At 35.4% G+C, this 15,728-nt stretch overlaps 1 protein-coding gene across 6 annotated transcripts in view; it reads right to left on the bottom strand.

Annotated features, from left to right (window-relative positions):
* The window catches only part of LRCH2 (leucine rich repeats and calponin homology domain containing 2), a gene marked incomplete at both ends in the record, with an annotated part of 116,130 nt that overhangs the window by 81,098 nt on the left and 19,304 nt on the right, over positions 1–15,728 (bottom strand). For all 6 annotated transcript variants that reach the window (XM_080718317.1, XM_080718319.1, XM_080718318.1 and 3 more), the window contains 2 exons: positions 879–1,005; positions 4,842–4,986. In XM_080718317.1, the coding sequence (XP_080574443.1) occupies positions 879–1,005; positions 4,842–4,986 (272 nt within the window). The remainder of the gene's footprint in view (positions 1–878; positions 1,006–4,841; positions 4,987–15,728) is intronic.

The following is a 15,728-nucleotide window of genomic DNA, read 5'->3' as shown; positions in this document are numbered from 1 at the left end:
AAAAGGTATTTGTGACATTTTTCATTAAATTCTAATAACACATAAATAATATTTAAATATATAAATAATGATGATAATAATATAAAATTGTAGGTAAGTAAGTTCCTCAAGAAAACTTTGGGGCCACTAAACATAAAAAGGCCATATATATGATTAGATTAAAGTACCTGTTTACTGGAAAAGCATTGCTCAAAATAAAACAGAAACTAAAAATAAGTAGCATGGTACATTATGTGAAATAGAGGGAACCAAAAGATAAAAAGAAAAGAATGGCTCAATGCTTTAAGGATCCAACTATGATTCTATCTTAGTTCAAATGTCTTTTAAGACATAAAATGTCATATTGAAGGCAATTACTTTATAATATTCTGTATTTCCATAATCAATTAAATTAATGGCTTCTTTTTATTAATCTTGGCCCCCAATGTATTATAACATTATCACATGAGCATAGAATAAATGAAATGTTCTTTTGTTAATTCTACTGTTCACAAGTATTACATGCTTTTCTTTTTATCACCATTTTTATTATTCTAAAGTAACCTTGTAAAAATATTTTCAAAACCTTATCTTTTCACTTTAGTCCTTTATTGTCCAAGAAATGAAGAAACAAAAGCTTAGTTGTTTAAAAAGCAACTTTTGAAGCTCAAAAACCTTCTAACCTCAGCAAGACTAAAGAACAACAAGGTTCTTTTTGTGGCTGGGAGCTAAAATCAGACATAAATAATGATATCGCAAAATGCTACTAAAGTGGACTGTAAAATATACCATGTTATTCCCTGTTTTGTTAAAATTACAATGAAAATCCGGAAGGAACAGGTATTCTTCCAAAATAGCTTATGCAAACTATGTATAGTTAATATAACTCTTTTACTCACCAATTCCATTAAATCTTTTAACTTCCCAATTTCTTCTGGAATGGATACCAATTTATTATTACTGACGACCAAAACTTTAAGGGGAAGATCAAATAGGTATTTTGGCAATGTTGATAAGAGATTTCGGCTGAAAAAAATCAAGAAGGTCTCATTATGAGAAATACGCCTGAAACTTAACATGTTAGGATGAAAAGGAACAAACTGCCTTGAAAGTAGGCGATAACTACTAGTTGGGTTAAGTGGGTCAGGAACATATGCCCTGTCTTATTTAATTCTCACATTAATCCCACATTAGCTCTCTTACACAAATAAAATGTTACAACTGGTTAAATAACTTACCCAGGCATAAAAGAGATATAAACATAAGTCTGAGCACAAATTTTTACTGTTCTTTATGATATTATACTCCCCACCACCAGTGCTCAAAAGCTCAGAATGATTCTTTCAAGCTAGAAAACGCCAGACTCTTACTCTCCAGTAAGATTTCAGTATATCTAATACCGCTATGCTTCTAACCAGGGAAAGGCTCCGAGGATAAATTCACATGTACCTTATTGAAATTTATGAAAGAATGAATAGGACTGTGCCTTTAAAAACCTGTAGTAACCCCAATCTACCCTCTATTGTTGTAGTTTACAATAGAACAGCCTACTGACACACTTAGCTCAGAATTGATAACATCCTAGCTCTGTGCATACATTTCTATTTAGTAATGACTAATATTTATTGAACATTCACTACGAACCAGGAAATGTTCAGAGCACTTCACATTAATTAAACCAACTAGCCCTCACCACAATCAACATTAGGAAGATAGATACCATCATAATCCCCATTTCACTGATGAAAAACCAGTTACATCAAGTTACGTAAACTGCTTAAAGTCACAAAGCTGGTAAAAGGGAGAGGCAGGACTGAAATCCAGGCAATCTGGTTCTAGGATTCTTGCCCTTAAACTTCTAGAGTCAAATTTAAATACTGACCCAGATGGTACCAAAATATATGCGGGGTTCCATTTCATAAACACTAACAAGCAATAAGCGATTATTTTCCTATTTTAAAATAACATAAACAGATCTGTACCCAGCATTTTTTTTTAATTGCAGGTCTGGGGATGGAACCCAGGAACATTCGACCTCGGAGCTACACCCTCTGCCCTACTTTTTATGCTTTACTTTGAAACAGGTTATCACTTTGTTGCGGAGGGCCTCACTAAGTACTCGCTAAGTAACTGAGGCTGTCTGTGAACCACAGTCCTCCCAAATGTTGGGATTACAAGCATGCGCCACTACAGCTGGCTCCCAGCATTTTTTTAATAATGTATACAACAATAAAAACCTGGTGTTATTCAAGGAGGACTTCAAGATAGTTAACCCCATTTTATTCCTGAAGAAGACATCCAGAAACACTAGACTGACTTTAATTACTATGGCACAAACAGATAGTAAAACAAACGAATGCCTCCCAACTAGTAATTCTGGCCAGAGCTGGGCATTGTGGCACATGCCTGTAATCCCAGTACTTAAGAGGCTGAGACAGAAGGATTGCAGGTTCCAGTGCAGTCTCAGCAAGTTAGCGAGACCCTTAACAACTAAACATGACCCTGTTTCAAAATAGAGTTGGGGTGTGGCTCAGAGGTAGAACGCCACTCAGTTAATCCCCAGCACCACACACACACACACACAAAAAAAATCTGGCTAGGTTGCTGGAATATCAAATATACTACAGCACTGTCAAAATCCTCCCTAGTGTCAGGGTCAAGCAGGCTCCTGACCCTAGGGAAAACAGTCATTTTGGGTCCCTTCCCAAGGGACCACACAAGAATCTTTCTGCAAGATTCTACTGAACAAAGAGAGTAATATACAGGAAAAGAACGGAAATTATCATAGAACTTTATCAATATATTTTCACCAAATTTCAGTAATAAATGGGAAAATATAAACAAATTCATTTTAATTCTCCCTTCAGCCAAGTAAAAACTTTAAAAATAAATTTACTTTCTTCTCATAATTGAAGCATGTTCATTATGATTTCTCCAGAACCTGGTTTCTTCCTAAATATCAAATGAGTCATTGATTATTACTATTTTACTACATGTTTTAGAGAAGACCAAAAAAGCCAGTCACTAGAACAAATTTTATTTCAATATAGTTTGCTCAAAAATGTTTCTGACTATAAACAAAAATCAGGAATCAACTTTTAAATGTCAAAACAGAATAAATTGAAGGAAGTCTCGGTAAAACTATTCTAAGCCAGGCATGGTGGTATGCACTTGGATTTCAGTACTTGGTAGGCAAAGATAGGACGATTGCACGTTGTAGACCAGTCTCAAGTAACTTAGTGAGACTCTACTTCAAAATCAAAATAAAAAGGGCTGGAAGTGTAACTCAGAGGAAGAAGCCCTTAGGCTTGATCCTCAGTACAAAAAGAAGCCTATTCTAACACATACTGTATATGTTAATACATATTTTAATTCAATTTTTAGCCAGTCTTTTCCAAAAAATAAAAAAAAATGAAACAAAAATAAAATTTGAAAATACTTCACTTTCCTCAAATCTCTTCTAAGCCAGGCCAAAGAATATCACAACAACCCAAATGACAAATTTCTCTCACACATTTTAAGGTGTAGTTTCAAGTGAAATAGTATATGCTCCCAGGTAACACCACTGGGGGATATAAAAGAAACTAAGTTAACACTTTGAAAAAGGGGCATTATTACTTATATACAATAATTAAATTTGCTACTTCCCTGAACTAGAATTTGGACAAGTAACTTGGTTAATGAAGAGGATAAAATTATCCCTTCCAACTCAAAAAGAAAAAAGGAAAGGAGAAAATTATAATATCAAGTCACAATATATCAGCTTCCATTCAGTGTCACTCATGTAGCAGAACGATGTTTTGCTCAAATTTACTAAGTTTTTACACTTTTATAAATACAAGGCAAGAGGTAAGACTGAGAGCATTATGGTCAGAATCACCTGCTATATATCCATACTGTCAGCCCTTTAAAACCCTAGGTTCTACTTTGGTGGGCTGAACCAATCATGAAATTTTTAAAAATCAGAAAAAAGATTCCATGTATATTCAACATATACATACTTTTTCTTATCATTATCTCTAGACATATGGTATTACAACTTTTTACGTACCATTTATGTTATATTAGGTATGATAAGTAATCTAGAAATGTTATTGGAAGATTTGTAGTTTACATGCAAATATTATGCCACTTTATAAAAGGGACTTGAACATCTGCAGGTTTTAGTATATGTGGGAAGTCCTGGAAGCAATCTCTCACAGACATAGAGGAATGATTGTGTGCATGATTCTGGGCAAATAGCTTTAACCAGTTTCTTCATCTGTGACACAGTAATAATAATAGCACTTACCTTAAAATGCTGTTGGAAGATTAGACAAGGTAAGATTGGCACATGGTGAGCACTTAAGTATAAAAATCAACAGTCATCTACTTCAAACTTTCCTATACTCCCAACCCAATCCATCAGCCCAGAAAGTAGCAACAAGTCACAAAAGTGATAAAAAGAACTTAGGATCTATTTCTTTATAATGTTTCACTGTAACTAAGGATATGTATAAGTAAATGTGCACTATGGTGCTGTGATTTCAGAAAAGTAGTTATAGTTGAAAGCCTTACTACTGAGGTCTAAGTACTAGCAGGCAGGCATGGGCATTACCAGAGCCCTTGTTGAAATGCAGGCCCCACGGCAGACCTAAGGAATCGGAACCTGCTTTTAATAAGATTCCCACATATTTAGGTTTAAGAAGTACTGCCTTGAAGAAGACTAAAAGTCTACAAAGTAATGGGAACATATAAAAATCACAAAAATAGTATTGAGATACATGTAGGCTACATAGCCAAACCAAACATGTTTCTTTGCTACTAAAAAGGATTAGAAACCGAATAAAAACCAAATTTATTTTAAATAATTAGTTTTTTACCTAATGTTAAGGTAGGTTAACATCTGCAGATTTTTAATGGCTTCAGGAATGGTTTTTATGCAGTTGTGATATAAATTTAATGTTTCAAGAGGTGCGAACAACCACACATCAGAAGGAATTTCTGTAAACCGATTTCTGGAAAGATCTGAAAAATAAAAGTGTTTGAGTGTTAAAATATACTTATATCTGTAGTAACTGACAACATTGTTTGCATACTTGTTAAATCACTTAGAATCTAAGCAGCTATTTAAAATATTATAAAATATTATTCATCAAATCCTTGCATACAAAAATTATTTTAAAATGTCTTATAGAAATATACATTGTATGGTTCGAAATATCTAGACATATGAAATATCTAGACAATTCATAGAAATGCCTTATTAATAAAATGTACTTCATATGTTTTAAAATATCTAAACTCCAAATATGATATTTATCTTTAAAAACATCAATGAGAGCCGTACTTCTTGGTGCATGCCTGTAATTTTAGTACTTGGGAGGCTGAGACAAGAGGATCACAGGTTTGAGAAGAGCCTCAGCAACTTAACAAGTCTCTCAGGGACCTAGCAAGACCCTGTTTCAAAATAAAAAATAAAATAGAACTGCGGGTGTAGCTCAGAGATAGAATGCTCCTAGGTTCAATCCCCAGTACCACAGGAAAAAAAAAAAACTTTATCTATCTATCATCTATCTATCCTCTTTGATCTTTAAAAATAAGTACAAAAAATCCCTCCCAGGATCCCATATACCCCTCCATCTCTCTTCCTTCTTCACAGCCAGATTTATACAAATCTATAACACAACTAAATTTTGTATTTACCCAAACCTCTCAACCTACTGCAATTTGATTTCTATTCACTCATATCCACTAACGTACCAGGATCCTTCGTATCAATAACCACTCCATTCATTTGCAAATAATTTCATCCCTTAGCTTGGAAGACTACCTTTTTTATTTTTTCCTATTATCTGACTACTTCTTAGTTTCTTTGGCTATATTTTTCTCTACCTGTATCCATACTGTTGGTGTTTCCAAGGGCTATAACATATGGCACTCTTTTCTTTTTAACACACACACACACACACACACACACACACACACACACGTGATTCTGTCCAATCCCAGGGCCAAATTATATTTATATATTGACAAATTATAAATTAAGGTTATGTCTAAATGCCTATGTTCTGATCTTCAGGACTTTCTTCCTCCTGATGTCTCTTTCAGGCACCTAGAAATGTACAAATGTAAAATCTGAATTGATGATCTTTTCCTCCAGTCCTTTTCATCTTTTATTTTGAAACAGGGACTCACTAATCTTCTGAAGGCCTCGCTAAGTTGCTGAGGCTGGCCTCATATCTACTATCCTCCTGATTACGCCTTTCAGGTACTACGATTACAGGTGTGGGCCACCAGGCCTGGCTTATACCCTTATTTCTCCAGTTTCTGACAATATCACCAAAATCTTCCTGGTGAGTTGCTCATGTTAGAAACCTTAATTTCTTCCACTTCTAAATTATTTTATGTGCACATAAATATCCTTCCATTATTTACATTTTCACAAGGTTAAAAACATGGGATCCTAATAAACATCATTCCTTTACTAAAGATTTATTTGTTATATAAAACTTTGAAAACAATTTAGGATGTCACATGGTAGGTTGAATAAAACCCTCTTTTAGTTTAATCTGGAAAACTGTTTTGGGAGCTATCACCAGTACTGTAGGATTCACTAGACACCAGTAACACCTTCTAGTCCTGACAATTAGCAAATGTCCCCTAAGGAACAATAATCCCACTTGTTGAGAACCACTTCCTGAATAATTACCAAATTAGTTAACTCATCATACTAATATTCTTTGCTCATACTAGCCTATTATGTTTATTTGGTTAGAAACATAAGAATATTGTGGGTATTTGTCAGGGAGAACATCCAATAGCCCAGTGTGCCTCATTTAGCATCTTATCTATCCTCACAAGAGGAAAAACCTATCAGTAATGTTCAACTTCCTTACTTTGAGGAACAAGACCTGTTTACTTAACAAAATAGTAAATTATCTATTCAAAACATTATATATACATGTAAAATTATATATATATATACATGTACAAATATTTATACATACATGTACAAATCTTTATTATATATCCTGACATGTACAAATAAGGATGGCAGAAGAAGTAAAAGGAAAGTGACTGACACTCATTCTCATCTAATGTGAACATTTTAATGGACAAAAGAAAATGTCAACTGTTACTATGTAGTATGAAAATAAATTTGGATTCTCCTTTCTACCACAGAATTCTGAATAACCTCATAAAATGATAAACAAAATTACTTGAAACCAAAATATTCTGATTTATCACTTCTGGATACCCAAGCATCATAAGAGTTCAATTGAGGAGGAGAAATGAAGTCACTGTTAGTTTGGAATATATTTCTGTTTCTTTTACATTGAGGGTTTTGTCTCTTATTCTTGTAACTGCAAAATTCTGGGAGTTGAAAATGACTGCTGATAATTAAATTAAAAATCCTAAAAATAAAACTATGCCCAGGTTGCTATTCTTTATAATATCTAGTATTACCAGCTCATAAATAATACATTAGTCCAAGAGATAGATGACAGTAATTAAGACTGCAAGAATAGGGATAAAAGTAGTTCGAATGTGAAATACATTTTAGACTTAGTCTATAAGAGGGAAGGCCAGGGATAGGTTAAGTAGAATAAACAAAAGGTAAGAATAAAAGTTGGAATGTAACATTCTGGCCTAGGCCCCTTAATGATGTTGTCCAATAAATCAATAAATGAGCAGGGTTGGAACTAGATTTTTGTTGTTGCTGCTACTGATGGGTTTTCTCTGTTAACTTAAGTTGCTGAGAGCCACACTGAGTTGCTGAGGCTTGCCTCAAATCTGCAAAACTCCAGGCTCAGCCTCCCAAGGACTAGAATTAGAAGATTGTGCCACCATGCCCAGCTAATTTACATATTTTTACATGATGTTCTTACCCTTCCAAAAAATTATTTAGCTAACTTACAAAGTAATGTTACAAGTTCCCTTAGGAAATTCAACTGGATTTGCATTTAAAAATTATTTTCTGGGTGAATTTAGATATTTACTTAGTAAACACCACTTAAAGTTACAAAAATCCTTGTTCTAATTGAATGGGATTAAATAAAGCATATTAAAGTAAGAATTAAAACTCAAGACATTATAAAGCCTCTAATTAAGGAAATCTAATTCTAGGATGTTTTAGAATTTAAGTTGGTATAAACATCCTTTTTAAGTATTGAGTAAACACAATAATAGTGCCAAAAGAAAAATATAACCATGAAATGAGAGATGGAAAATAACACAAAATAATTTGTCTTAATTTTGTGAACTATATCACACTAACAGAATTTTATATTACCCAGAAAAATGAAGGTTAATATTAGGTAGATATAATAGATAAAATTTAAACTGTGGCTTAAAATTTTCATATTGTAATGTACATTTTATAAAGAAAATTTTATCATATTAAAATTATTTAATTAAGCCAGGCATGGTGGAGCACGCTTGTAATCCCAGCATGCGGGAGGCTGAGACTAGAGGATTGCAGTTCGTGGTTCGCGGACAGCCTCAGCTACTTAGTGAGGCACTCTGCAACTCAGTAAGACCCAGTTTTAAAATAAAGAATAAAAAATAGGGCAGGGGTTATATCTTGGAGGTTGAATGCTCCTGGGTTCCATCCCCAAACCCGCAAAAAAATTATTTGATTAGCATGTACACTCATGCAACTGGAATTATATGACTAATGCTGAACATATACCTCAAGAAATACATGCAAAATTGGCATTTAAAAAATTTCCAACAAAAAAAGGTTTCCATCTAAAGACAGGAAAACTAAATGCTTCATTTAATTTTTATTGAGAGATTCATTACATCAGTTTCAAAGATTACCTTCTTCGAAGACAAGAAGGATTTGGTAAAAGACAAATCTAGAGATAATTCATCTTTCACCCACAAAAAAGGAGGTTAAAATTTATTGTTCCTGGGCATTAGTGGTGCACGCCTGCAATTTTAGTTCTTGGGAAGCTGAGACAGAAGGTTCACAGGTTTGAGAACAGCCTCAACAATTTAGCAAGACCCTCAGCAACTTAGTGAGATCCTATTTCAAAAGAAAAATAAAGTAGGGTTGGGGGTATAGTTTAGAGTTAGAATGATCCTCAGTTCAATTCCCAGTGCCATTTAAAAAAAAAACTTATTGTTCATCTTCCTTTAGTGAGCTGAATAGTGGCCCTCAAAAACAATCATGCCCCAATTTCTGAAACCTTTGAGTGTTACCTCATAAAGTAAGGTTTTTTAAAATGTAATTAATAATCTTTCAGTGAGGATATAGCCAGAATCATCCAGGTGGGTCTGAAATGGCATAACATGTGTTCTTATAAGAGTGAGAAATTAAAGCAGCACATTGAGGGACAGGCTCTGTGAAGCCGACCTTGGAGTACCATGGACATGGAATGCCGCAGCCACTGGAAGATAGAAGGAGCAAGGAATGGATTCTCCCCTAGAGCCTACAGAGTTAAAAGCCCGGATTTAGACCCAGAAAACTCACACTGAACTGATCTCCAGATCTATGAGTGACTAAATTTACATTTTTTAACCATTAAGTTTGTGGCATTTTTTATTTATTTATTTATTTATTTATTTATTTATTTATTTTTGTCTTTGATACTGGAGATTGAACTCAGGGCATTCTTCCTCTGAGCTACACCTCCAACCCTATTTTAATTCTTTTGAGACAGGATCTCACTAATTTGCTGAGGCTGGCCTTAAATCTGTGATCCTCCTGTTTCAGCTTTCCAAATATTGGGATTACAGGTGTGTGCCACCGTGCCCACCTAAGTTTGTGAAATTTGTTACAGCAGCCACCTGAAACTAATATATTCCGCAATAATCATTTATCAGAATGAATGAGACTACCTACAAAAATGTTTAAATTAAACAGCTGTGAACTTTTTCTTATTCAGTAAAGTGACACATCAGTTAATTAATTATCTTAGGGATATGTACTTTTATAACCACTGAAGTATTTTTCTTTTGTCTCATTTTTAGTCATAAATCCTATTAAGCGGTTCTGGCAGTAAATCAACAGCGGACAGATTGCTGTGCACTTTTTCCTGCCTTCCTTTCAAGACACTCCTTGTAAAACTGCTGGAAGCCTATTAGAGATGTTAATAGATCATCTTACATAATCAGATCGAAATTATGTTATGTATCACTCTCCAGCTTCAAAGATCAAGGAAGCTAGGGAAGGGAGGAGATAAGTCAGATGGAATGGAAATCTGTTTGCTGTCTCCCAAGCTGCAGTCACCAGCGTCACAGATGGGTCCATCTGCTGCCCAGTATAATTCCTGGCCCATTAGCTAGCATTTCTGCCAAAATATAGAAGATGACTTTCATAAATTATAATATTATATTATATAAATTATACTAATTATAGTATTATCTTTTTCAGTTTAAGTATGAAGCTTTTTGAGTATGGATTTTTTTAAAAATTGCCAAGCTTAAATTAAGATGCATAAATGTTCTTTAGGTGCTATTTAATAATATAGATTAGCACTGTCTATTTCAAAAAATTCTAGGTGATACTTGAAGGTTGAATTTTTTGTGGTACTGGGGATTGAACCCAAAAGTGTTCTACCACTGAGCTACACCCTCAGTCCTATCTTATTGTTTTGATACAAGGTCTCACTAAGTTGATGAGGTTGGCCATGAACCTGTGATCCTCCTGTCTCAGCTTCTCAAGTACTGGAATTACAAGTGTGCACCACCATAACCAGCAATCCTGACCATTTTTATCTGTGATAAAATTCCTATTGAATTGTTTTGTTGGAGAACATTCTCATCAACAATAGAAACAACACCATATAATTTTTCTCCTTACCAAGAGTTCAAGAGCAGCCTCAACAACATAGTGAAACTCTGTGTCAAAAACAGGTTTTTAGACAGGCTTGGAGTTATAGGCCTGTAATTCCAGTACTTGGAAGGCAGAGACAGGAGGATCACAGGTTCGAGGACAGTCTTAGCAAGTAGTGTGGCTGTCATCAACCTAGCAAGACTCTTCAAAAATTAAAAGTTAAATAGGGCTAGCTGGATGTGATGGTATATGCTTGTAATCTCAGTACTTGGGAGGCTGAGACAAGAAGTTAGCAGGTTCATAGCCAGCCTCAGCAACTTAGTGAGGTCCTCTGCAACTTATTGAGACCCTGTTTCAAAATAAAAGAATAAAATAGGACTAGGGATATAGCTCAGATTTAGAATTCCCCTGGTTCCATTCCCAGTACCACAGGAAAGAAATTCTGCCTAAAAACACATGCAGATTATTGAAGAAATCATTTGAAATCAGAACTCTAAATTCACATCAGTAATAATTTTAGAATTGAGGCAACACACACACACACACACACACACACACACACAAACACCACATGCTAGATCTGAAAGATACACAATTTACATAGATTATTTCTAATCCTTATAAGGATTTTGTGAGGTAGTTACTATTTCTTATTATACACATGAAACAAAGAAAGATTGAATGACATGTCCAATGTTTAAAAGATTAGTAATAACTGACATCCTGGAGTTCCAAACTCAGATGAGACATCAAAATATTTTTTCCATGTGTGATTTTCCTCTTCACTATTTCCACTCCTCCACAGTTATGACCTCTTATACCATATTTCAAATACCCTGGCATCTGCTACCATTGAAATAAAATTATAATTTTACAAAGGTCTTTTTTTTGGTGGTACTGGGGGTGGAACCCAGAGGCTTTCTACCTCCAGGCTATACTCCCAGACCTTTTTAATATATTATTTGGAAACAGGGTCTCACTAAGTTGCTGAGAGCCTCACTAAGTAGCTGAGGCTGGCTTCGAACCTGCGCGATCCTCCTGTCTCAGCCTCCCAAGCACGGGGATTACAAGCATGGGCCACCACGCCTGGCTTACAAAGGTCTTTTGACTACACTAATAGTTAATCATCCTTGGGGTCTACCTTAAATTTCACAGATGTCTTATGGATTAAAAAAGGAGGGAAACATTTTGCAAAGGAGCACTCAACTGTATCTGAACTGCATTTTTATCACCCTAATTACTACCTATAAAACTTTGACACAATATCTTAATACCTCACCATTTCAGAGTTAAGTTACTGGCAATGAGTGAATATTCTACAACAATCTAGAATCCCTAGAAGACATAAGCAATAAAAAATAAAGGGTGATTTTTTAACTTGTACCTAATGAATGACAATGTTCATAAAGGTATAAGACAAAATTATGGATATTAGATCATTATATTCATTTCTTATAACATGGAATAGGTAGGACAGAAGTGTGCTTTAGGAGAGTGCAGAAAAAATGAACCAACTAAATAAACCACTTAGATTTCCTAACATGAAAATAAAAAATTAAACCTTCCCTATTCCTTGATCATTGCTATCACCTAAATGTAAGGACAGTATATGGCATGGAAAATCTGGGTAGATGATCTCATATTTTAATGTTTACTTATTTATTTTCTATTTAAAAGGACTGTGAGGACAAGAAACAAAAGCCACAAGAGAACAGGAGGCACCACAGCTGTCCGCTGATTCAAGAATGGAGAGTGGCTTTGAAGTCTTAGAGGCTCTGATGTGGAAGCCTGATGGGAAATGACAACCCCATCTCTGGCATCTGCTTAAAACAGATGCCCTCCGCAAAGACAGGTGATTTCTTGATTCAGCATTCTCTACAGGGGTGTTATGCTGTCATTCACACAAAATAATGACCAGTGCATGACACCGAAAACTTGTTTCATGAGTAAGATATATGGGTCACAGAATTTCTCAGTTACTCCACAATGAATTAAAATATTACTCATAGTACAGTGGAGAGAAAAATAAATTATACAGTAGATATTAAAAATAAAGAAAAATACTTTAAAGCCAAAAATATCGTGGAAAACCATCGTGAGCAGATCTCACTGACCAGCAGCAACCAAGGGTAAGAAGGGTCATTTTGAGCACAAGCACTTTGCCAAACAAGGATGCAAACCAAAACAGATGCTGTGAGGAGAAACCACGACTGCTAACCAGAGGACAGATGATATGCATGCACAGTGAGAAAAGGATTGCGATTCATATAACGAGCCACGTAGAAAGACAATGTTTTATTAAAAAGCAGAGGAGGAAAGGGTACTCTATGCAAAACTATTTGTAGGAAAGTCTATATTTTTCACTTTCACCAAGAAGTAATGGCTAATGAATCAAAGTCGCTATACTTCAACCCTTAGAATTTTATATATTTTAAATTTAGCACTTCAAGTCAATATTAGTTGTTAATGATTCCTTGATTAACTTTTTATTTTCAAAAGATAAGTACCGTAACTTCAACACATAATAGCTACTAAAATAAAGTCCAAATGGAAGATAAAGATAAACATGAAAATGAACCATTTAAAAAAAAAACTAGAGCCGGGCGTGGTGGCACACTATTGTAATCCCCGCGCTTGGGAGGCTGAGACAGGAGGATCGCACAGGTTCGAAGCCAGCCTCAGCTACTGAGTGATGCTCTCCGCAACTTAGTGAGACCCTGTTTCCAAAAAAAAATATAAAAAGGTCTGGGAGTATAGCCCAGAGGTAGAAAGCCTCTGGGTTCCACCCCCAGTACCACAAAAAAAAAAGTATATTCCAAGATTCATTAAAAAGGTAAAATATTAAAAACAACTGAAATGTCCAACAACAGGATAAAGTATAAGCAAAATATAGTATAGCCTATAACTATAAGAATCGTTTTATAGCCAGGCACAGTGGCTCACACCTATAATCCCAGTACTTAGGAGGCTAAGATAGGAGAATTGCAGGTTTGAGAACCGTCCTAGCAAGTAGTGTGCCTGTCATCACCCTAGCAAGACTCTTTTTCAGAATAAAAGTTAAATAGGGCTAGCTGGATGTGATGGTTCATGCTTGTAATCCCAGTATTTCATTTCACAAGGCAAACTGAATTCTAACCATATATATTCCATTCATAAGAATCATATATGCAGCCAAGTATAATGGTGGGTTTAATCGCAGAATTTGGGGGGCTAAAACAGGAGGACTGCGCTTTAGAGGCTAGCCTCAGCAACTTAATAAGACCCTTAGGAACTTAGCGAGACCCTGTTTTAAATTTTTTAAAAAACAGGGCTGGAGATGTATCTGAAAGGTAGAATATCCCTAGGATTCCATCCCTTGTACCAAAAATTATATATATATATATATATATATATGTGTGTGTGTGTGTGTGTGTGTGTGTGTGTGTGTGTAGACAGTTAAATTTTAAGTATTATATACAATTATTTTATTTTACTGGGGCACAACTTGGTCTACTACTAAATAAATACTTATCACTGTGTTATGATATAGTATATTGCTATTTTACTATATGTCATCATTTTAAAATGTAAATATGAAAGTATGCAACTTCTAGTGTAAAAATCATGCTTTCATGTAAATTATTTTCTTTTTTTTGTGGTACTGGGCCCAGACTTATTTTATATTTTATTTGGAAACAGGGTCTCACTAAATTGCTGAGAGCCTCACTAAGTAGCTGAGGCTGGCTTCGAACCTGCACGATCCTCCTGTCTCAGCCTCCCAAGCACAGGGATTACAAGCGTGCGCCACCACGCCCGGCTTCATGTAAATTATTTTCATAAAATAAAATAATACATACACTCACCCTGCAAAATCTGAACCATTATAATTTATCTGATTTTTTTGGAAGGGGCACTGGGAACAGATCAGAGGCATTCTACCTCTGAGCTACACCCCCAGCCCTTTTTTTTTTTAAACAAGGTCTCACTAATTGGCTGAGGCTGACCTCGAACCTGTGATCCTACTGTCTCAGCCTCCCAAGTACTAAGAGTACAGGTGTATGCTACCATGCCCAGCATATAATACTTCTGTTAATGAAGTAAGCAATGTCCGTGTCTAGAACATATGAATTGATTTGTGATTCATTTGACTTCAGTGATATTTCAAGGCTAAATAGCCATTGAAAATCAAGTACATCTGTTTATACAGTGTACTTTTTATTTGTGTGAATTAAAATGTCTTAATACCTTTCAATTGCATGAGAAAATAAACTCTAATGTAATATGAGAAAATTCTACAACAAACTGAATTCCCAGAATAGCACTAGTAAGCTTTGGATTCTAAAACAAAAGTATTTTCTGAGAGGATAGGCACCTGAGTGCAAGCTGCGGTGCTAGACAAAACTGTTTTATTTTGTATTTATTCCAAGACCACTTTTATAGCCAGCGTACTGTGCTCCTTAAAATAATACTATATATAGAGGGCAAGGATCATCCTAACAGCAAAGCACGAAATACTAAATCCCGAAATGAAAAGCAATTTATAGTAAATTGACTAATTACAAAGTCCTGCATTACAAATTCCACAAACCACTCCAAAGACATCCCCTTCATTTATGTTAAGTGGTTGGACAGCCCCTACATATCTATATTGGCAGCTGCCAGCCAGACCAAATAGACTCAGACAGTATATTACTAACACCAAAAAAGAACCACTGGCCTGACATCCACTTCCCATCCCCCACAGGACCAAACCCAACCAGAGGGAATGAACGAAAGCCAGTGCACACAGTAGGTCACTCTGTTTCTAAGTTACCTTAGACTGCAATTCTATCTTCCACAGCTGTTTCTGAAGCCTCAGGCCTTATCCACTGAAGGAAGGAGATCATAGACTGCCTAGGGGCAGCCTCCCACAAGGTAGGGAGTGGGTAAGAAGGGCCTGGTGACTCAAGTCAGTGCGTCTTGCCATGTACCGAGGGAGATCGCAGCATACTCCCCCAAGTCG

The sequence above is a fragment of the Muscardinus avellanarius genome (genome assembly GCF_963383645.1).
Source record: "Muscardinus avellanarius genome assembly, chromosome: X".
NCBI lineage: Eukaryota > Metazoa > Chordata > Mammalia > Rodentia > Gliridae > Muscardinus > Muscardinus avellanarius.
The sequence above is the reverse complement of the archived record's forward strand: the minus strand, read 5'-3'. Positions and strand labels throughout refer to the sequence as shown.